Source organism: Schistocerca nitens, chromosome 5, assembly GCF_023898315.1.
Source record: "Schistocerca nitens isolate TAMUIC-IGC-003100 chromosome 5, iqSchNite1.1, whole genome shotgun sequence".
Taxonomy (NCBI): Eukaryota; Metazoa; Arthropoda; class Insecta; order Orthoptera; family Acrididae; genus Schistocerca; species Schistocerca nitens.
The window spans coordinates 148,217,612-148,241,976 of record NC_064618.1 but is presented as its reverse complement, the minus strand read 5'-3'; the positions used below and the strand labels follow the sequence as shown (position 1 = coordinate 148,241,976).

Genomic DNA, 24,365 nt, shown 5'->3' with positions numbered 1-24,365 from the left:
TTACGTATTACACGAATATGTAATAAAAAATGGGGTTTCCTATTTTTAAAAACGCAGTTTATATCCGTTTGACCTATGGCAGCGCCATCTAGCTGACCAACCATAGCGCCATCAGGTTTCCCCCTTCAAGCTAGACAAGTTTCGTTCTTTGCAGTTTTTTCCTTTGACGCTTATTTCGTGAGATCAATGGACCACCCTGTATATATGTGACTATTTCTCAAGCCAACTGATATGTCTCCTGGTATTCCACCCATACCCAGATCAAAAGTTGTCCAATCACATTGTAGAATCCCATTGATATACTACCAGTGACTGCATCCTCCATTCAAGATATTTTATCACATATACCAAACTGCCCGATTTACACTCACCAGCTCACGCTCCACCCTCCCCACCCCGCCACCCCCCACCCCCTCCCGCTAAGTTCGCAACCGTGACACTAATACGTCACTGAAAACTACAGTAACTCGACGGAATCTTCTACAGGCAAAGAAGCCACGGGAGTTTGCGGCATAGATATACTAAACTCAGCATCAGATTTCCCAAAGCTCTACAAACTATTGGAAACCATTCCACCATTTAATCGGTATAAATCCTTCACTACGTTGTCTTCTCCTGAATAAAAACCAACTATTACCTCAAAACGTCAGTGAAGTCAACCTTGCTTCGTCCCTTGAAGACATACGCACTGTTCCGTATGACACAAACTTTGATCATTAAAGAAAGTAAAGTCGTATTGCATGAATAGCTGGGAGAGCCCAAAGGACAGGTTCAGCAGACTAATCGGAAAGGTTTTCCCTGTCCTTCATGCCCAAAGGCACCTTTCCTTCGCAAAGTGCATGTAAACGTTCCTGTTAGGTATAAGCAACTGCAATCTGTGCACGTGTACTGCAGCGTCGTTGTCATGTGGGAGATGATGGGAAAAGGGACAGTGTGAAACCAGGTGCCATCACGTAGCCTACCCCTGTCGAAGAGCACCAACGGGGGTGCCAAGCTTAACGTCCTCATCCGACGGACAGATCGCCATCAAGTGTCGCATACCTTCACTTGATGTAACACTCTGGAGAGGCTTGGAACTGAATCCAGGACATTGTCGCAAAGACTGGCGATCAGGGACCTTACACCACCACGCCTCTTGTCTCCTTGCCCAGAAAGGCATTGACCATTCAGTGAGTCTTATACACCCTGTGAACTCAAAGTTCAAAACCCATTTGACCCCCCAATTCTCTACAATACTGTACCATTACATCCCTCCCTTCCTCCGCCCCTTTCCTATCCTGTCCCAAGGAAACCTCGACAGGCTCCCTGTTCCTTGCTCAGTCCTAACATATACCTATTCTATCAGCTATATCCCTGTTTCCCATGCCTTTCCCTCATATGAAGACTTCAATACCTCTCACAATCTCCCGACTATCATAATTTCGTCCTCGTTCCTTCCTGGCGCTTCTTAGAAAACGAGAATAACCTGCATATTTTTGCTATCATTTTTCCGTCGACCTGTGATAGACAGGTGCTAGAAGAGAAACGAGTTCTTTCACATATATGCAGGGTGTCCCACTCAAACCTCCCTGATTTCAAGGACCCAGGAGAGAAAAACCACAGTAGATACGACAATGAAAAATGCACAATATTGTAGAGCATCTCAAAGAATTTATATTCCCGCATCAGAAGTGCCAAGTATTGTCACCAGAGTGCAGTATGGTCGCATGAAGTGAAAATGGCGATTCCACAGCAACGCATGCAAGCAGTAGTGTGGTTTGCAGAAACAAAATCGCCGATTACTGTGCAAAGAAATCATCGTCGAGTGTATGAATGTGATCCACCTGATGTGGAAACATTTAAGGAATGGTATAGGAAGTTTCTAGCAACAGGAAGTGTTCTGAAACATTCTGTCAGTGCACGTTACGGAGTTTCAGAGGAGACAGTGGAGGACATCAGACAAACGTTTCTCAGAAGCCGAAGTAAGTCAATTCGGCAAGCATCTAGACAACTTGATGTACCTTGATCAACATTGCATTGCGTGGTTCACCAGCGTCGTCGTATGTTTGCTTACAAAGTGCAAATTCTGCAACATCTGACGCCGAACGACATACCACGCCAACAACAATTTGCTATGGATATGCTGCAGCGTATTGATTTGGATGCCAGCTTCCTGCAAAGATGTTTATTCTCAGATGAGGCAATCTTTCATCTATCAGGGAGGGTTAATAGGCATAATGTTCGAATTTGGGGTTCGCAAAATCCGCATGTTGTCATTGAATATGTTTGTGATAGCCCTAAAGTAAATGTCTCGTGTGGGCTAATGCACGACAGGATTATTGGACCGTTTTTCTTTGCGGAACAAACAGTGAATGGGTCTGTGTATCTGGACATGTTGGAGCAGTTTGTGTACCCTCAGATATAAGACTTGAAACCCAACATCATTTTTCAACAAGATGGAGCTCCGCCGCATTGGTCAATGGCTGTTCGCAAGTTCCTGGATAGGAAATTTCCCAACCACTGGATCGGACGCAGAGAACCCATTGCCTGGCCAACACATCACCCGACATTATGCCGCTTGATTTCTTCATGTTGAGATTCGTGAAGGACCGCTTGTGTGCGACTAAAGTGGACGATATTCCTACGTTGCTACATCGTATCACTAATGTGATTGCAGCAATAATGGAGGAAATGCTACAAAGAACTTGGCAAGAAATTGAATATAGACTCGATATTCTTCATGCTACAAATGGTTCACATGTAGAGGTGTATTGTATTGTATTGTGTGTTAAGCGGGGACCCTGAAACGACAGAGAGGCTCCGTCCCCACCGCAGTTGCAGTAGTCCACATGCCCACGACGACTACCGCAGTCCACTTCACCCCTCCGCCGCCCCACACCGAACCCAGCGTTATTGTGCGATTCGTCTCCCGGTGGACCCCCCAGGTAACGTCTCACACCAGACGAGTGTAACCCCTATGTTTGCGTGGTAGAGTAATGGTGGTGTACGTGTACGTGGAGAACTTGTTTGCGCAGCAATCGCCCACATAGTGTAACTGAGGCGAAATAAGGGGAACCAGCCCGCATTCGCCGAGGCAGATGGAAAACCGCCTAAAAACCATCCACAGACTGGCCAGTTCACCAGACCTCGACACAAATCCGCTGGGTGGATTCATGCTGGGGACCAGGCGCTCCTTCCCGCCCGGAAAGCCGTGTGTTAGACTGCACGGCCAACCGGTCGGGCTCAAGTAAAGATGTACTGATGATAAATAAATAAATTCTTTGAGATGCTCTACAATGTGGTGCATTTTTCATTGTCGTATCTACTGTGGTTTTTTTTTTTTTGCCTGGGTCTTTGAAATCAGGGAGGTTTGAGTGGGACACCCTGTATTTTGAATCATAGAGGTAACACATCAGATCTACTTGCATTTTCTGTTGAGTTCTTTCAGTCGGATTTCTGTCGCGCGATTCGCCGCTGGCTCAGGCGAGCAGCAATGTCGCCTGCACTCACCTCACGAGGTCCTGGTGGTTCTGGATGCAGAGACTCAGCTCCCGGTACAGTTCTTCGCCCAGCCTCGACGACCCGTCCTGCAGCACGCGGCGCTCTGGGTTACAATCCGCGTCGAGCCGCAGGTCGGCGAATCGCGCCGCGAGGATCCTGAACTGGTCCGCCATGTGGATCATGACGGCCATGAAGAAGACGTCCAGGTGGGTGTTGATGAAGGAGCAGAAGAAGGTGGCGGTGCACTGGAGCGCGTACGAGGCGCCGTAGACGGCCGCGGAGGAGGTGTCGAGCCAGCGCAGCTGCTGGTAGGGCAGTCGGCGCTGGCGATGGATCGCGGGCATCAGGCTCCAGGCCACCAGCGCGGACAGCACGTACAGGTGGAAGGCGAGCGTCAGGCGCACGGCGCGACGCCGCGACGCCGCCAGCCGCGAACCCAGGGCGGCGTCCACCGGGCCGCGCTGGCTGCTCTCCAGCTGCGGGCGGGAGGTACTTTGCCTAACTATTAAAGTAACACTGAAGAAAGTGGAGAAAGGTGGGAAATTCAGGGGAGGGTGTGGCGTTTATGCCACATCCCTACTCACGTTTATTACACTACTGGCCATTACAATTGCTACACCAAGAAGAAATGCAGATGATAAACTGATCTTCTTTGAACAAATATATTATACTAGAACTGACATGCGATTACATTTTCACGCAATTTGGGTGCATAGATCCTGTGAAATAAGTACCCAGAACAACCACCTCTGGCCGTAATAACGGCCTTGATACGCCTGGGCATTGAGTCAAACAGAGCTCGGATGGCTTGTACAGTTACAGCTGCCCATGCAGCTTCAACATAATACCACAGTTCATCAAGAGTAGTGACTGGCGTAATGTGACGAGCCAGTTGCTCGGCCACCATTGACCAGACGTTTTCGCTTGGTGAGAGATCTGGAGAATGTGCCGGCCAAGGCAGCAGTCGAACATTTTCTGTATCCAGAAAGGCCCGTACAGGACCTGCAACATGCGATCGTGCATTATCCTGCTGAAATGTAGGGTTTCGCAGGGATCGAATGAAGAGTAGAGCCACGGGTCGTAACACATCTGAACGTCCACTGTTCAAAGTGCCGTCAATGCGAACAAGAGCTGACCGAGACGTGTAACCAATGGCACCACATACCATCACGCCGGGAGATACGCCAGTATGGCGATGACGAATACACGCTTCTAATGTGCGTTCACCGTGAAGTTGCCAAACACGGATGCGACCATCATGATGCTGTAAACAGAATCTGGATTCATCCGAAAACCTGACGTTTTACCATTCGTGCACCCAGGTTCGTCGTTGAGTACACCACTGCAGGCGCTCCTGTCTGTGATGCAACGTCAAGGGTAACCGCAGCCATGGTCTCCGAGCTGATAGTCCATGCTGCTGCAAGCGTTGTCGAACTGTTCGTGCAAATGGTTGTTGTCTTGCAAACGTTCCCATCTGTTGACTCAGGGATGGGGACGTGGCTGCACGATCCGTTACAGCGATGCGGATAAGATGCCTGTCATCTCGAGTGCTAGTGATACGACGCCGTTGGGATCCAGCACGGCGTTCCGTATTACCCTCCTGAACCCACCGATTCCATATTCTGCGAACAGTCATTGGATCTCGACCAACGCGAGCAGCAATGTCGCGATACGATATACTGCAATCGCGATAGGCTACAATCCGACCTTTATCAAAGTCGGAAACGTGGTGGTACGCATTTCTCCTCCTTACACGAGGCATCACAACAACGTTTCACCAGGCAACGCCGGTCAACTGCTGTTTGTATATGAGAAATCGGTTGGAAAGTTTCCTCATGTCAGCACGTTTTAGGTGTCGCCACCGGCGCCAACCTAGTGTGAATGCTCTGAAAAGCTAATCATTTGCATATCGCACCATCTTCTTCCTGTCGGTAAAATTTCGCGTCTGTAGCACGTCATCTTCGTGGTGTAGCAATTTTAATGGCCAGTAGTGCACATTTTTTTTTTTTTTTTGCTCAGTATCAGAAGATTTCATTACTGGAGGCTAGCGAGTAGGTAGGCTCACAAGGCAGACCCATCGAACTATGCGCCAGATGGTCACGCAGCGTGAGAACGGCAGGGCGAGCCGTATCGCACTGGAACAGGGAGAGACAATGGGGATTCCACCTACAGTGCTGGACACTAACAGGCGAATCTTTTATTATTTATATTTGCTGTTTAAATATTAAGTTATAGCTTCAACCGTGCTAATTATCTTTCTTGTACTCAGAAATTTTTAATAATAATTTCAATATCACACAATTCATCAGAACACAATAACTGAAAATTTCAAATACTGGCAGTGCTTAATGATGGAAGGGATGGACCAGTCACAAGTGCATCCTGAGAGGGCAGGCGCCAAACTGCTAAGGATAGTTCACAGTTAGTCTACGACAGATTCCGAGGACGTAGTACATGAATCCGTGTATAAAATCTTATCTCATGTGAAGACGGAGTAGCCTGTTGAAGAATTGCCCCAGATGACGTTCTTGTGTCAGCTCGTGTTAATCTTCTCTTAAGTCTAAGATCATATGGAGATTTCTATTGTGTCTTTTGCGGTGTTCTAGAAATGATTATAATCTGGAAACTGTCCGAGGGATTTTTATGCTTCTATAAATTGAAATAAAATCTAGTAGCATCCCAATATTCCATCATTTCGATTTTAATAGCACCGGATTCGTTCCCATTTGCCACTTCCTTACGCACTGTTTACTTCATGCATGGCAGAGCCTGCGGCCAACTGAGAAGAAACTGTTTGGGAGACAGCTGAATCTTTAGAAGACGAGACGTAAGTAAGTTGCTTCCAATTATGCTAGAGACAGCGCAGACATTTACGGAAATCCACCGTGTTTGTTAATCCTTGCATATCTTTTCTTGTGGGAAGTGTTTTATTCGGGAACCCGCTGTATAGCATTTGAGGGTAGCGGCATATGTGGGGAATTATAGTCGACGTACTCTCACGAGTACTTCACACGGGCAGTTAAATAAACTGAAAGAACCACTGGCTGTTGAGACATTAAAAGGAACTGCTAAGCAACGACTGAGTGAAACAGAGAAAATGAAGCCAGAAGAAATTTTTCACTTTGCAACGGACTGTGCGCCGATGTGAAACTCCCTGGCACATTAACACTGAGTGCCACACCGAGACTCGAATTCGGGAACTTTGCCTTTCACTCCGACACACAGTTTTAATCTGCCAGGAAGTTAAATATCAGCGCACACTCTACTGTAGACTGAAAAATTCGTTCTGGAAACACCCCTTGAGCTGTGACTAAGTCATTTCTCTACAGTATTCTTTCTTCCAGAAGTGCTAGCCATGCAAGGTTCGCAGGAGAACAGTGAAGTTTGGAGTGTAGGAGATGAGATACTGGCGGAAGTAAAGCTGTGAGGACGGGTCGTGAGTCGTGATTGCAACTCATTCAGCTCCCAGTCGCATTTCTGTGTAAAAATGCTGTTATGTTGCAGGACGTTCCAGATCGCTTGTCCTCTGTGGAGTCCCTGTTGCCAGAGACAGAGTGATCCAATTTCAGTCTGTCTGTTTTTCCGATGGAAGTGGCGTCCTCATGATACAAAGTCGTTCTTAAACTTGTCGCCAAGAAAGTTCGACGCTTCCGCATTGGCCTTAGTGAGACGGACCGATACAGTCGTTGTCATGTAACGGGTACATTATATCATCGGTTGGTCCCTTGCGGCCACAGATATTGGAGTTGGCTCCCCCGGCAATTGACCTTTCGTCCCCTGATGACGGAAGCAGCAATCTCCCCTGAGATTCTCCTGCGCCCCAATTCAGCCCTCTTTCCCAGAACGAAGAACAACACAATTATGTGGCTTGTCGGCCATAATGTTCATTACGTGATGAGGAGCCGGTATGACCTGGACCCTTGTGCCTTTTACCGGTACATGGTTACGGCCCTTTGGACCTGAAATAGGATGCCATGCTATCGTGAGCTTTTTACGAATACTCTGTGTCTCGTATTTAATTGTCAAGGAGTTGAATAATACACTCCTGGAAATTGAAATAAGAACACCGTGAATTCATTGTCCCAGGAAGGGGAAACTTTATTGACACATTCCTGGGGTCAGATACATCACATGATCACACTGACAGAACCACAGGCACATAGACACAGGCAACAGAGCATGCACAATGTCGGCACTAGTACAGTGTATATCCACCTTTCGCAGCAATGGAGGCTGCTATTCTCCCATGGAGACGATCGTAAAGATGCTGGATGTTGTCCTGTGGAACGGCTTGCCATGCCATTTCCACCTGGTGCCTCAGTTGGAGCAGCGTTCGTGCTGGACGTGCAGACCGCGTGAGACGACGCTTCATCCAGTCCCAAACATGCTCAATGGGAGACAGATCCGGAGATCTTGCTGGCCAGGGTAGTTGACTTACACCTTCTAGAGCACGTTGGGTGGCACGGGATACATGCGGACGTGCATTGTCCTGTTGGAACAGCAAGTTCCCTTGCCGGTCTAGGAATGGTAGAACGATGGGTTCGATGACGGTTTGGATGTACCGTGCACTATTCAGTGTCCCCTCGACGATCACCAGTGGTATACGGCCAGTGTAGGAGATCGCTCCCCACACCATGATGCCGGGTGTTGGCCCTGTGTGCCTCTGTCGTATGCAGTCCTGATTTTGGCGCTCACCTGCACGGCGCCAAACACGCATACGACCATCATTGGCACCAAGGCAGAAGCGACTCTCATCGCTGAAGACGACACGTCTCCATTCGTCCCTCCATTCACGCCTGTCGCGACACCACTGGAGGCGGGCTGCACGATGTTGGGGCGTGAGCGGAAGACGGCCTAACGGTGTGCGGGACCGTAGCCCAGCTTCATGGAGACGGTTGCGAATGGTCCTCGCCGATATCCCAGGAGCAACAGTGTCCCTAATTTGCTGGGAAGTGGCGGTGCGGTCCCCTACGGCACTGCGTAGGATCCTACGGTCTTGGCGTGCATCCTTGCGTCGCTGCGGTCCGGTCCCAGGTCGACGGGCACGTGCACCTTCCGCCGACCACTGGCGACAACATCGATGTACTGTGGAGACCTCACGCCCCACGTGTTGAGCAATTCGGCGGTACGTCCACCCGGCCTCCCGCATGCCCACTATACGCCCTCGCTCAAAGTCCGTCAACTGCACATACGGCTCACGTCCACGCTGTCGCGGCATGCTACCAGTGTTAAAGACTGCGATGGAGCTCCGTATGCCACGGCAAACTGGCTGACACTGACGGCGGCGGTGCACAAATGCTGCGCAGCTAGCGCCATTCGACGGCCAACACCGCGGTTCCTGGTGTGTCCGCTGTGCCGTGCGTGTGATCATTGCTTGTACAGCCCTCTCGCAGTGTCCGGAGCAAGTATGGTGGGTCTGACACACCGGTGTCAATGTGTTCTTTTTTCCATTTCCAGGAGTGTATGTAGAATCTCTTTCCTGTTGAATGTTTTATTGCTGTTGCCTTGCTTTTGGTAAAATTAATAAAAAATGATCAGTGTAGTAACCACAACCAACAGCGGGAACGCCTTGGGCTGCGGATCGGAGCCGCCAGGCGGGGAAGCCGCCGGCGGTGGAGCACGCACCACCGGGTAAACACAGGACGAGAGGGCCAACAGACCAACGACAACTGACAACAACCGACCACGACCGACTATGAGCGACACAACAAGGAAGAGATAAACAACGGAGGCTTGTGCAAACCACAACGCCAAACACCAAACGTAAATCCACGCGGAACCAGAGCCAGGCAAATGTCAACAACGAGCAACGACCAGAACGCAGTACCACCGAGATAGAAACGAAATCCAGAGCGAGTATCAGACTGGCTGGACTAGGTTTCTTTTTTTTTCTTTATTGTATTTCAATTCCCCGTTGGGGCAGGCTGGCAGCAGCATATGCGCTGCTCTTCAGCTGAAAGACATAGAACAAACAATAGAAGACATTTAAAAATAACAAAGGAGAGAATATGGGGAACATAGATATAAAAAAGGGGGAACATCATGGAAGGCAAAAGACAAAAAACGGGGTGACTGAAAATGGAGATAAAAAACTGTTTAAAAGTAGCACACACAAAAAGCCACACACTGCGACAATTAAAAGAACACAAGGCACAGTATGACTGGAGCATAAAAGGTATCGACGGATGGCGTAGCACATAAGAAACACTGACGGCGAACCTCAAGGTAGTACACAATTAAAATCACACCTCTTGACGCACAGGAGAAACACGATGATCAAAACGGAGGATCTGCCAGGCGCAAGAAGATGAAGGAGACTGGAAGAAGGGAGGGGAAGAGAGGGGGGAGATGGGCTGGGTGCGCGCTGGAGAGGGCCAGGTAGGGAGGGATGTGGGAAGGAAAGAGGCAATAATGGGGTGCAGGGTCTCAGGGGGGGGGGGGGGGGAAGGAGGAAAATCCGCTCAGGGAGAAGGAGAGGAGAAGAAAAAGGGGGCCCTGGGGAGGGGGGGGGACAAGGCCAGATTATAGTTGGAAGGAAGGGTAGATGTCATGGCGAAGTTCGTCATCTGGGAGGGGGGAGGCGCTGGAAATTCCCTGGTGAAGGAGATGGAGGGTGTGGAGGTGGAGAGAGGGAGGGATACAGCGATAGAGGCGCGGCAACGGGCGAGGGGTGGAGAGGAAGGGGGAAACCAGAGGGTGGGGGGGATCAAGCCTGCGGACAATGTAAAGGATGCGGAGATGTTGGAGGAACAGGAGGAGGTGGGGGAAGGGGATCAGTTCATACAGGAGCCGTGTGGGGGAAGGAAGGCGGAGATGGAAAGCAAGGCGGTGCGCATGGCGTTCAAGGATTTGGGGGGCCTTGTAAAAGCGGGTGGGGGCGGAGATCCAGGCAACGCTGGCATAACAGTGGATAGGACGGATGAGGGATTTGTAGGTGTGGAGGATGGTAGAAGGATGCAATTCCCATGTCCGGCCAGACAGGAGTTTCAGAAGGCGGAGGTGGGAATGGGCTTTCTGCTGGACAGTCTGGAGGTGAGGGGTCCAGGTGAGGTGTCGGTCGAGGGTGAGGCCAAGGTATTTCAGGGTGGGGGTGAGCTGGATGGGACGACCATAAAGGGTGAGATAGAAATCATGGAGGCGAAAGGAGCGAGTGGTGCAGCCTATGATGATAGCCTGGGTTTTGGAGGGGTTGAGACGGAGGAACCACTGGTTACACCAAGTGGTGAACTGGTTTAGGTGGGTTTGGAGGGTACATTGGGACCGTTGAAGGGTAGGATAGAGAGCCAGGAAGGCGGTGTCATCAGCATACTGGACTGGACTAGGGCAGAGCGGGTCCCTATATACGAAACCGGAGGGAGCGGCTATTGGCCGCTGTCTGCACGTGGCTTAGTGGTGGCGCCCCCGCTGCGTGAGAGCCGCTGCGCGGAATAGCCGCCGCGGAGGCGGAGCCCTCTATGGGCTGACCACGTCCATTTGTTCTGCCGCGTGTTCGACTGCCGCGGCGGAAGGTACTAGAATCAGGGTGGGCCCTTTACGTGCAGAAGATAAACGGCGGAGCGAGCGAGCCAGCGAGCGAGAGAGAGAGAGAGAGAGAGAGAGAGAGAGAAAGAGAGAGAGAATGTGTGTCATGCAGTATGAGTGTGGTGTCGCGAGTTCGAGACCACCAACACCTTACTTTCTTAAAATCCTATTTCGGGTGGAAACATCCCCCAGGATGTGGCTAAGTCCTTTCTCCGCAATATCCATTCTTGCAGGAGTACTAGTCCTGCAGGTTTCGCAGGAGAAATTCTGTGAAGTTTGGAAGGTAGAGGAGATACGGCACAAGTGAAGCTGTGAATACGTGTCATGAGTAGTGCTTGGGAAGTTCGTTCGGTAGAGTACTTGCTCACGAAAGTCAAAAGCTCCTGAGTTCGAGTCTCGATCCTGCACTTAGCGTAAATCAGCCAGGAAGATACAGGGGAAATGAATGTAATAGAAGATGAATGGCTACCTACGGGAAATGAAATAGCGAAGGCAGCAGAGGATCAAATAGGCAAGAAGGCAAGGCCCAGTAGAAATCCTTGCCTAACACTGGAAATACCAAATTTAATTGTCGAAAGGAGAAAACATGGAAATGCAGGAAGATCGGGCACAAGGCGTCTGAAAAATTAGACCGGCATACACTGGAAAATGTCTGAAATGCACTGGTTAGAGCACAAATGCAAGGCTCTCGAACAGAGACGGCCAAGAACTTTGCTTGCATGCGGAGCTCTCGCACACATGCGAATTTCTCTCTCCTGACTTCACGTTTTCCTCCTACAATGACACGTTGTCTGAGCGGGAATGTGGGGAACTGTGAAAGCGCTGCATTAGATGGCAATGCAGTCGCTCAAGGAACATTGAATGGCTTGCATGCGGCTTGGTTTCATATTTCTCAACAACATAGATCACAAATAAAACAAATTTTCAGTATTTAATTATTTTTGGCTCGCTAAAGGCATATTAAATTTACATCTGGCACAACGTGTAGACATAAGGAGAGAGGCAGAGAGTTTTGCACATATCCGTCACTTACGATCGTCACATATTCGTGACTCACGACAGCGTGCTGGTAAGTAATGCCTCTGAATTTTTTATGTGAAAAACGATATTAAAGCTCTTTTAATAATACAAACACTATTAATATTCTACATCGTTATTTTTCGTGTCTACATATTTGTAGCCCTCTGCTGTTAGTGAGCACCGGATTGTGGTGTGTAACATAACTGTGTTGGTACGTATGAAACAGCATGCTGTAATCCAGCTTAGAATTCGAAGAGTTGGTCCACACAGATAACATCTCCTCCTTCAGCATGAAAATGTCAGACAACACACGATCGCTGCAACATCCGCTACCGTCCGACGCCTTGGGTTAACACTGCCATCTATCATCCTCCATACAGTCCCAACTTGCTTCCATCCGATTTCCACCTGTTTCAAAACCTTAAGGAACACCTCTGAGGATTTCACTTTCATAGCGATGAAGCGTTGCAACCAGAGGTGAGGCTGTGGCTCTGTCAACAAATTCAAACATTCCACAGTGATGCTATAAACGAACTGGCCTCTTGTTGGTAGATATGTACTCGTCACCAAGGTGCCTGTGTTGAGAACTAAGTATGTAGATATCAAGAATAAAGATTTAGAACGTTAATAACGTTTTTTTTATTTAAAAAGCCTTAAGGATGTTGACATAAAAAATTTGGAAGCATCACTTTCCAGCAAGCCCTCGTATTTAGTTTCATAACCAGAAAATGCCTTTCACGCACGTAGGTAGATGCTAACACGTGTGACTATTACCGAAGCATGGTTGCAACATATTCACATGAATTATTTAGAATACAATGGCGATTTCCTGGACGACATTGACAGGTACCGCTCACCACCGATCTCTGCACACGATCATGGCCATCACATTGCGTGAGAGGATATCTGGACTCATCTGTGGAAAACAAGTTTTGGCAGTGACGAAGTTACCAGTGACATGGGGATGGCAGAACTGAAGGCGAGCTGAAAGATGTCGTGTCAGACGGGTTACTCAAATGGGACCTATTCATTACTGTCTGGTCGGACATGGCGACTCCAGAGGCCCTTCTGAGATCATCTTGCAGTGCTGTGGCGGTATCCGATCGACGCTGCATCGCAGAGATGGCCGGATATGGATCTTCTCGTGGTGTTGCAACGCGTCGGCGACCTTGTCCAACCCACCTTGTGTACTGACTTGTCCTCCTATGGCGTGCCCACAACCTACGGATGACACATAGGGTGGTATTGGCATCTGCAGCAACACAACCGAAAGTCCATACTTTTTGAGTCAGAGTGCCCTTGCACTGCATTAAGATGTGGCATTGCATGTGCTGGTTGAATACAATATCCACATATGACAATGGCTATCTGTGTCTCTCACTAGAAAACACCGGGACACCAGTACTCACTTTCTTCTGAGGGATCACCTGACATTGTAAGGCATAACACAGCCAATAGATGCCATAAGATTTTAATTATTGCCCACGTTGGAAACAAAGATCTCAAGTATGCAATAAGACCATAGGTACTGCCTGTATCAAATACGATTTAACATACTGGACGTTGATACACGTGTTTTCCTAACTCTTTTGAATGTGTACAATTATACACACTGAGAGTGTGATATCTGAAGCCACCTGGCTGTCAGCACGGCGACCACTGCTGTGGCTTCGCTTAACGTGGTAACAGACAGAGGCGCGCAAACACAGTCATAGCACCACCTCGTACTTTCAGGGGAGTCTCGGTTCTGCATACAATATTCCGATGAACGAATCCGTGTATGGAGACTCCAAGGAGAACGAACGTAACAATATTTCTTTCGTCATTGCCATACAGACCCAGCACTGGGCGGGATAGTACAGTGCCCTATTGGGTATGCACACCATCTCCTCTGGTTCCCACAGTCAACAGTTTGGACAGGAGCCACTACATTCCTGAAGTGGCCCGACTGCCAGACATTTATCTTTCCATAGTTATTTGGTAGCACCTGAAGATGAAGCTTACGTTCCAAACATGTCAGAAATTACTCGCAACTGAATCGGCTTTTTTTGTTCTGTTAATATGTTCCTCAGTTGGGAATGTTCGCTTGACAAAATATTGGTACCTAGTAATCACACTCTCCAGATCTTCCAGCACTGAAAACATTAGACAGCCATTACGAATGATGAACTCTAGCATAGAGTTGAACAGGACGGAATGATACAGATCTTTCATCCAAGCTCAGGTAGACTCAACGCTCAGCTGGGTACTGCCAGAGGTGGCAGCTGCATGTACTAAACTTCGCACCATTTATACTCTAAATCACCTACTGATGTAATCACGTACTCTTACTGTTAAAGTACATATATGAGTATGGTTTGACAAGTCTGGTAAATTTCAGGGAAAGAAAGGAACATTTTTATTGCGCCTACATGTTTGGTAAGCTCAGTTATTCCAAGGATAGTATAAAGAATTTCAACAACGTACATCGTACAGTTCATTATTGAGAGTTGTCTAAATTGGTCAGTGTGTCGACTGCGAATGAAAATGGATAATAATGAGTTTCGTGCCGTTAATGAACATTTTAGTTTGGAGGATTGGACTGCCGCACATACCAAAACAGAACTGGAGGAAGTCCACACAGAGGGTTGGGTTGTTTGGGGGAAGAGACCAACCAGCGAGGTCATCGGTCTCATCGGATTCGGGAAGGACGGGAAAGGAAGTCGACCGTGCCCTTTCAAAGGAACCATCCCAGAATTTGCCTGGAGCGATTTAGGGAAGTCAGGGAAAACCTAAATCAGGATGGCCGGACGCGGTATTGAACCGTCGTCCTCCCGAATGCGAGTCCAGTGTGCTAACCACTGCGCCATCTCGGTCGGTAGTCCGCACAGACTCTGCACCACCACTGAAGACAATTTATTTTTGGTTTATTGGATTTAAAAGCGGTCGGACAAGCGCCGAACATGAACAATGCTCTGGCCGTCCAGTTGACGTCACCACAAAAGAACCCATTGACAAAACGCATGACACAGTAATGCAAGACCGCCGAATAAAAAGTAGAGAGATTGCTGAGAGTATAGTTAACTCAACTGAGCGAGTGCATAATATCCTGAGCGGAGAATTGGCTATGAAGGAGCTGTGTGCTAGGTGCGTGCCACTATTGCTCACAGTTGACCCAAAACACATCCGGCACAACATATCAATATAATGTCAGGAAATGTTTAATTGTAAACCGCAAGACTTTTTGCACCGTTTTGTGACTGTTGATGAAACCTAGGTTTCATTACACACCAGAGTTAAAAGGCAGTCAAACCAACGACAAAGGCGGCTGAAAGTGCTCCAAACAAGGTAAAGACCAGTTTGTGTGCTGGTAAAGTGATGGCCACTGTATTTTGGGATTCCAAAGGAATAATCCTCAATAATTACTTGGAAAGAGGGAGAACCACAACAAGATCCTGTTATACTTCATTGTTGGACAGTTAGAAACTAGCGTTGGCTGAAAAAAAACCAGGTTCCACTCAAGAAAGTGCTCTTTCACCAGTATAAGCCACCAATCCACAGATCAATGATAACAATGACGAAAGTGCATCAGTTGGGCTTTGAATTAGTTCCTCATCTATCCTATTCGCCAGACTTAGCCCAAAGTGACTTCTTCCTGTTCTCTGACTGAAACTTTGGCTTGGTGGTAAGAAATTTTCATCAAATGAGTAAGTGATAGTTGCAGTTAACATTTATTTTGCAGAGTTTGAGAGAACCTATATTTCAGATGGGATCAGCAGGTGGTTCTCATGGACCAAGTACTCTACGGAAAAAAATTCCAACGCCAAGAAGAAGTTGTGCAGCTTAAATGAAAGTTGGTAGACGAGTTTCCCCATCTGAAAGATCATCTGTATTAAAATTTCGCTCCAGTCGCATAACAGTCGAAGTAGAAGCGCCACTATGAGAACCCAAATCAGTTTTGTTTAAATACATTCTGTAACGCTCTTGAGCGTTAGTTACCTTTGAGACTCGATGTGCTGAGTTGATGTTGGTCAAGAAGGCATTTAAGGCGATAAAAACGCCTCACTGAGTCTGGACAAGGTCTTGTAATAGGGCTACGAGAAGCTGAATATTCCTTCTACGATACTGCGGAAAGAGTTTGCAGGAATGTAATCACTGTACATGATTGCTGGTAGTGGTGGTCACGAGAATATATAAGACCGGACTCCAGACTGGCACTGCCGAGAGAGAAAACCATCGTGTTTGGCGTATGGCTGTGTTTCATCGTACTGCGTCTGCCGCAGCAATTTTATGAGCAATTGGCACCAGTCACACAACGAACTGTTACCAATTGGTTACGTCGTGGACAGCTCCGAGCCTGTCGCGCTGTAGCGTGCACTCCACTGACGCAAACCACCGTCATTTGTGACTTCAGTGGTGTCAAATGAGCGCTCATTGGAGGGCAGGGTGGAGCTACGTCGAGTTTTCTGATGAAAGCTGGTTCTGCCTTAGTGCCATTGATGGCCGTGTGTTGGTTATACTACTGATCATTAAAATTGCTACACCACGAAGATGACGTGCTACAGACGCGAAATTTTACCGACAGGAAGAAGATGCTGTGATATGCAAATGATTGGCTTTTCAGAGCACTCACACAAGGCTGGCGCCGGTGGCGACACCTACAACGTGCTGACATGAGGAAACTTTCCAACCGATTTCTCATACACAAACAGCAGTTGACCGGCGTTGCCTGGTGAAACGTTGTTGTGATACCTCGTGTAAGGAGGAGAAATGCGTACCATCACGATTCCGACTTTGATAAAGGTCGGATTGTAGCCTATCGCGATTGCGGTTTATCGTATCGCGACATTGCTGCTCGCGTTGGTCGAAGTCCGATGACTGTTAGCAGAATATGCAGTAGGTGGGTTCAGGAGGGTAATACGGAACGCCGTGCTGGATCCCAACGGCCTCGTATCACTAGCAGTCGAGATGACAGGCATCTTATGCGCATGGCTGTAACGGGTCGTGCAGCCACGTCTCGATCCGTGAGTCAACAGATAGGGACGTTTGCAAGACAACAACCATCTGCACGAACAAGTTCGACGACGTTTGCAGCACCATGGACTATCAGCTCGGAGACCATGGCTGCGGTTACCCTTGACGCTGCATCACAGACAGGAGCGCCTGCGATGGTGTTCTCAACGACGAACCTGGGTGCAGGAATGGTAAAACGCCATTTTTTCGGATGAATCCAGTTTCTGTTTACAGCATCATGATGGTCGCATCCGTGTTTGGCGACTTCACGGTGAACGCACATTGGAAACGTGTATTCGTCATCGCCATACTGGCGTATCACCCGGCGTGATGGTATGTGGTGCCATTGGTTACACGTCTCGGTCACCTCTTGTTCGCACTGACGGCACTTTGAACAGATGTGTTACGACCCGTGGCTCTATCCTTCATTCGATCCCTGCGAAACCCTACATTTGAGCAGGATAATGCACGACCGCATGTTGCAGGTCGTGTACGGGCATTTCTGGATACAGAAAATGTTCGACTGCTGCCCTGGCCAGCACATTCTCCAGATCTCTCACCAATTGAAAACGTCTGGTCAATGGTGGCCGAGCAACTGGCTCGTCACAATACGCCAGTCACTACTCTTGATGTACTGTGGTATGGTGTTGAAGCTGCATGCGCAGCTGTACCAGTGCACTCCATCCAAGCTCTGTTTGACTCAAAGCCCTGGCGTATCAAGGGCGTTATTACGGCAATAGGTGGTTGTTCTGGGTACTGATTTCTCAGGATGTATGCACCCAAATTGAGTGAAAATGTAATAACATGTCAGTTCTGGTATAATATATGTATCCAATGAATACCCGTTTATCATCTGTATTTCTTCTTGGTGTAGCAATTTTAATGGCCAGTAGTGTAGAAGGAGTCCTGTTGTGGGCCTGCAAACAACGTGCCTGTGTCCAAGACACACTGCACCCACACCTGGAGTTTTGGTCTCGGGTGCGATTTCGTATGGCAGCAGGAGCACTCTCATGGTTGTCTCACGCACAGTGACTGAAAATTCATCCGTCAGTCCAGTGATTCGACCTGCCGTGCTGCCATTCAAGGGCAGCATTTCAAGGGATGTTTGTCAACATGATAACACTCGCCTACCTACCGCTGTTGTAATTCTACATGCTGTACAGCGTGTGGAAATGCGTCGGCTTCCTCGATCAAGAGATCTGTCTCCAATCAAGCAGATAGAGGACAACATTTCCAGTATTGACCGGTTAGGTGCAACAGACATGGAACTCTATCCCAAAAAATGACATCCGGCATCTGTACAACAAAGTACATGCACATATGCATTCTTGCATTCGACTCTCTGGTGCTTACACTGATTATTAATGTACCAGCATTTGATATTTGCGATGATTTATCTCGTGTTTACATTAACCATTCCAGAAATTTCAAACTCTACATTAATTTTTTTTTTTTTTTTTGGCGTTGCGTTTTTTTTCTGTCAGCGTATACACTGAAGCGCCAAAGAAACTGGTATAGGCATGCGTATCCGAATACAGAGATATGAATACGGCGCTGCTGTCGGCAACGCCTATATAAGACAAGTGACGGGCGCAGTTGTTAGATCGGTTACCGCTGCTACAATGGCAGGTTATCAAGATTTAAGTGAGTTTGTACATGGTGTTGTAGTCGGCTCACAGCATCTACGAGGAAGTGATGAAGTGGGGATTTTTCCGTAGACCATTTCAAGAGTGTACCGTGAATATCAGGCATCCAGTAAAACATCAAATCTCCGACATCGCTGCGGTCGCAAAAAGATCCTGCAAGAATGATTGAAGAGGATCGTTCGACGTGACAGAAGTGCAGCCCTTCCGTAAACTGCTGCAGATTTCAATGGTGGGGCATCAACAAGTGTCAGCGTGCGAACCATTCAACGAAACATCATCGATTTGAGCTTTCGGAGTCGAAGGCCCACTCGTATACCCTTGATGGCTACACGACACAAAGCTTTACGCCTCGCCTGGGCCTGTCAACACCGGCATTGGACTATTAATGATTGGAAACATGTTACCTAGTCGCACGAGTCTCGTTTCAAATTGTATCGAGCGGATGAATTCCATGGACTCTGCATGTCAGCAGGGGGCTGTTCAAGCTGGTAATGGCTCTGTAATGGTGTAATAGTGTGGAGTGTGTGTAGTAGTATAGGACCACTGATACGTCTAGATACGACTCTGACAGGCGGCAAGAGCGTAAGCATCCTGTCTGATCACCTGCATCCATTCATGGCCTTTGTGCATTTCGACGCTGGCCAGGGTGGCCGAGAGCTTCTAGGCGCTACAGTCTGGAACCGCGCGACCGCTGCGGTCGCAGGTTCGAATCTTGCCTCGGGCATGGATGTGTGTGATGTCCTTAGGTTAGTTAGGTTTAAGTAGTTCTAAGTTCTAGGGGACTGATGACTAGAAGTTAAGGGGGGTAGGACGTCAAACGGGCCGACTTGGAGCAGGAGAGGCACCACAGGACATTTTAATTTCCACTGTCTATACTTTTACAAATAAATTCATAAAACTTTATCAGCATGACCAAGAAGGAATGAGCACTCACACTCATAGCAGTGGAAGTTCAAAAACGTAGCAAAATACCTTTTTTTTACGTGTGAAATTTCATCATTTTTTCACTTACTAATGGCTGCATTTGTTGTTACAGGTACACTTTTCTTCCTAAGTAAGAGAGATTCTTCGATGAATTTTGCACAGCATACAAACTATAGTTACATATGTATGAAACTCTAGAGTTTATTTAATTTATGAAAAAATGAATGAACTCTTACATTTTAAACTTCTTGTTTAGAAAAAAACTAAAATTTTATAGTTAATTATCTCAATTTTACCACAGTTTTTAATAGATTTAGAAAATTCTAGAGTTTCATACACTTGTAAGTACTGCTTGTATGCTGTGCAAAATTCATCGAAGAATCTCTCTTACTTAGGAAGAAAAGTGTACCTACAGAAACAAATGCACTCAGTAGTAAGTGAAAAAGTGATGAAATTTCACATGTAAAAAAAAAGGTATTTTGCTACGTTTTTGAACTTCCACTTCTATGAGTGTGAGTCCTCAATCCTTCTTGGTCATGCTGATAAAGTTTTATGAATTTATTTGTAAAAGTATAGACAGTAGAAATTAAAATGTCCTGTGGTTCCTATCCTGCTCCAAGTCAGCCCGTTTGATGTTCTACCCCCCTTAAATCCCATAGCTCCCATAGCCATTTTTTTGCATTTCGACGGACTTGGGAAATTCCAGCAGGACAATGTGACATCCCACACGTCAACAATTGCTACAGAGTGGCTCCAGGAACACTCTTATGAGCTTAAAAACTTCCGCTGGCCACCAGACTCCCGAGACACGAAAATTATTGACCATATCTGGGATGCCTTGGAACGTGCTGTTCAGAAGAGATCTCCACCCCATGGTACTCTTACGGATTTATGGACAGCGCTGCAGGATTCATAGTGACAATTCCCTCCAGCACTACTTCAGACATTAGTCGAGTACATACCACTTCGTGTTGCGGCAGTTCTGCATACTCGTGGGGGCCCTACACGATATTAGGTAGGTGTACCAGTTTCTTTGGCTCTTCAGTATACAGGGAGAAAAGTATTTAAATCGACAAACTCTGGGAGGTTGTAGGGGACATCAAAACAAATATTTTTCCATAATGTCATTTTTTCATATGAGGATTATTTGAACCGGTGGAGGCCGTATTAAGATCTTCAGTTGTTAGAGGCCGTATTACGATCTTCAGTTGTTAGAGGGCGTATTACGCTCTTCAATTGTAGACAACTGCTGTCCACCAGTGTAGTAGTGCATTGTCTCTGTTTACTAATGGAGCGATACACCTGGAGTGAGTACACTGACATGCTTGGTGCGTACTACGTAGCGCACCACAACGGACGAGCTGCACAGCGGGTTTATCCTAATCGCCGTATCCCGCATCATACGACCTTTGCTGCTGTGTACCAACGTCTGCGTGAGACCGGGTCATTTAGCAGATTGCCTGGACACGGACGCCGTCGCACGGTAAGAACGTTGCAATTTGAGGAGGCTGTCTTGCAGCATGTGGAGCGGGATCCTTCAATGAGCACTCGTGCAATTGCACGTAACATGGGGACGAATCAGACGAATGTAAGAACAATCGTTCGAGAGCAATTGTTACGTCCATTTCACTTACAGCGTGTCCACAACCCGAAACCAGCTGATTATTCACCCAGAGCACAGTTTTCGCAGTGGTACCTGGGACACTGTGAAATCCATCCTACATTTCCATTCTCTGTGTTGTTTACCTATGAAGCAACGTTCGGGCGCGATGGAGTCTTCAACATGCACAATTCGCATGTTTGGAGTGAGGATAACCCACATGCCACAGTTACTAGCGCTCATCAAGCGCGATTCTTCCTTAAGGTGTGGGTCGGTGTTGTTGGGGACTGTTTAATTGGGCCATATCTGCTACCTAGGCCAATAAATGGCAGGCACTATTACAATTTTCTCGCCAGAGCATTGCCAGAATCGCTGGAAAACGTCCCGCTCCCTACAAGACAACGCATGTGGTTCCAACATGACGGGGCGCCGGCACATTACAGTCGTCGTGTGCGTTGATTCCTGGACCGACGGTTCCCAGAAACGTGGATTGGCAGAGATGGTCCTGTACCATGGCCTGCTCGATCCCCAGATATGTCCCGTCTGGACTTTTTTGTTGGTTTAATTAATTTGTCGCCAGAGAAATCTTCCTCTACCGGTTTAAATACTCCTCATAGGAAAAAATGACATTAGGGAAAAATATTTCTTTTGATGTCCCCTACAGCCTCCCAGAGTTTGTCGGTTTAAATACTTTTCACCCTGTATATCCCTCAGAGGAGACTATGTCGAGAGGTAAGATTAGTTGTTTACGAAACGAACATTTTTTCTTGCCTTTCTAGCAGACTTATCAAACCACTCTCGTACCCAATAAGTAAAATAACATTTTTTTTTTTAAATCGTAATGGTTTGGAGTGTATTGGACTGTTCCTTCCCTACCACCAGCCGATCGAGGGTGGTGACCAGCGCGCAGAACCTGGTGCGGTTCGCCAGGAAGAAGCACGACTTGACAATGGCGGAGCACACGACGAACAGGTTGGCGAGCGACAGTGTCACCTCCTGGAGACCCCCTGGCTCCGAGCAAAGACCGACGAAGGCCCCTGCGGCGTGGAGCGTGGCTGCGACCAGCACGCCCGTCGTGAGGACCGCGTAGAGACGGCCCTGTCCCATGGGCCACAGCCCGCACAGGAACAGCAGGCGCACGTTGTACTTGAGCACCGAACTCGCCGTGGACCGCCACGTCTGCGCGCCCTCAACGCTCATCTTCGCTACTTGCCGTCCAAATCCAAACCGAAGGCTATTTTTTCTCTTCAATTTAAGGCTATAGCCGCCAAGGAAGAGAGGACGTAAATAAACTGATTCTAATGGTGCTCTGATACTCGCTAAACTGTTGTCGTTCTTCGCATTTAGGTGGGTCAACTTCTAAGTTATCAGAGCCCACTCGATAAATAAAAGTCTTGTCCTTAGTTGTGATTTCCTGTCCTGCTCTGCGCTCGTCGCTGCTCGCGGAAAGCTAGTGGCTTCTCCGTTTAAAACTCCGTCATCCAGTCTTGATACTTCTAGGCTACTGCACAGCTGCTGAATAGAACCGTGTATCGATTTGACCGACGGTGATTTGATACGTTGCGAGTAACATACGTCCCCTCAACTGAGAATGCTTTAGGCTGATTGGTGCTCAGAAACTAACAAAATAAACAAGTACCAGTTTCACTGTTAGCAGACACATTCGTTAAAGGGGAATCACGTATCTTCGTAATTAGACGCCATAAGCGGTGGGTCGTACTATCAAAGTTTCATTTTTTGGTGTATTTACACACATTAAAAAAAATCACCGAAAGACACTCGTCGCGTAAGTGAATTCGTCAGCAGCGCTGTACATATGGGGACGCGTTCTCTCTCATTTAGATGGAACGCCCCGAATCAAAGGGAATATTCATGGTAACGCCAATACGGTTCTCCACGCTCCTACGCCACAAAATCCTGAAATCCATAATGCATCACGCAGCGCCGCATGGGAACATATGACGGAGTCTTTGTGCACATTCTCGCCTTCTGAATACATCGACAGTGGAAGCCAACAGGTGAAACGTACCGATGCATTGCCCCGTGATTTATGCTGGAGAACCGCCGTGACGGGAATGTGGGAAGAATTATACGTAGGTAGACGTCATCCACTAACCAATCTTGAAAGGTAATTTCTGAGAAATTCGGTGGTAAGCGATCCAGAAAGCGGGTATACACGAAATATATTGCATTTTCAGTCAGACACGCTCACATGTGATTTTGAGATCTCATTCCTTGACGATTGTTGTTGTTGTTGTGGTCTTCAGTCCTGAGACTGGTTTGATGCAGCTCTCCACGCTACTCTATCCTGTGCCAGCTTCTTCATCTCCCAGTACCTACTGCAACCTACATCCTTCTGAATCTGCTTAGTGTATTCATCTCTTGGTCTCCCTCTACGATTTTTACCCTCCACGCTGCCCTCCAATACTAAATTGGTGATCCCTTGATGCCTCAGAATATGTCCTACCAACCGATCCCTTCTTCTGGTCAAGTTGTGCCACAAACTCCTCTTCTCCCCAATCCTATTCAGTACCTCCTCATTAGTTATGTGATCTACCCAACTAATCTTCAGCATTCTTCTGTAGCACCACATTTCGAAAGCTTCTATTCTCTTCTTGTCCAAACTATTTACCGTCCATGTTTCACTTCCATACATGGCTACACTCCATACAAATACTTTCAGAAATGACTTCCTGACACTTAAATCTATACTCGATGTTAACAAATTTCTCTTCTTCAGAAACGCTTTCCTTGCCATTGCCAGTCTACATTTTATATCCTCTCTACTTCGACCATCATCAGTTATTTTGCTCCCCAAATAGCAAAACTCCTTTACTACTTTAAGTGTCTCATTTCCTAATCTAATACCCTCAGCATCACCCGACTTAATTCGACTACATTCCATTATCCTCGTTTTGTTTTTGTTGATGTTCATCTTATATCCTCCCTTCAAGACACCATCCATTCCGTTCAACTGCTCTTCCAAGTCCTTTGCTGTCTCTGACAGAATTACAATGTCATCGGCGAACCTCAAAGTTTTTATTTCTTCTCCATGGATTTTAATACCTACTCCGAATTTTTCATTTGTTTCCTTTACTGCTTTCTCAATATACAGATTGAATAACATCGGGGAGAGGCTACAACCCTGTCTTACTCCCTTCCCAACCACTGCTTCCCTTTCA

At 47.4% G+C, this 24,365-nt stretch overlaps 1 protein-coding gene across 1 annotated transcript in view; it reads right to left on the bottom strand.

Annotated features, from left to right (window-relative positions):
- Positions 1–22,383, bottom strand: part of LOC126260316 (odorant receptor Or1-like) — a 69,686-nt gene extending 47,303 nt beyond the window's left edge. The window contains exons 1-2 of the mRNA XM_049957641.1: positions 22,060–22,383; positions 3,490–3,956 (exon numbers count right to left, since the gene is read on the bottom strand). Of these exons, the coding sequence (XP_049813598.1) occupies positions 3,490–3,956; positions 22,060–22,383 (791 nt within the window). The remainder of the gene's footprint in view (positions 1–3,489; positions 3,957–22,059) is intronic.
- Between the last annotated feature and the right edge of the window lie 1,982 nt (positions 22,384–24,365).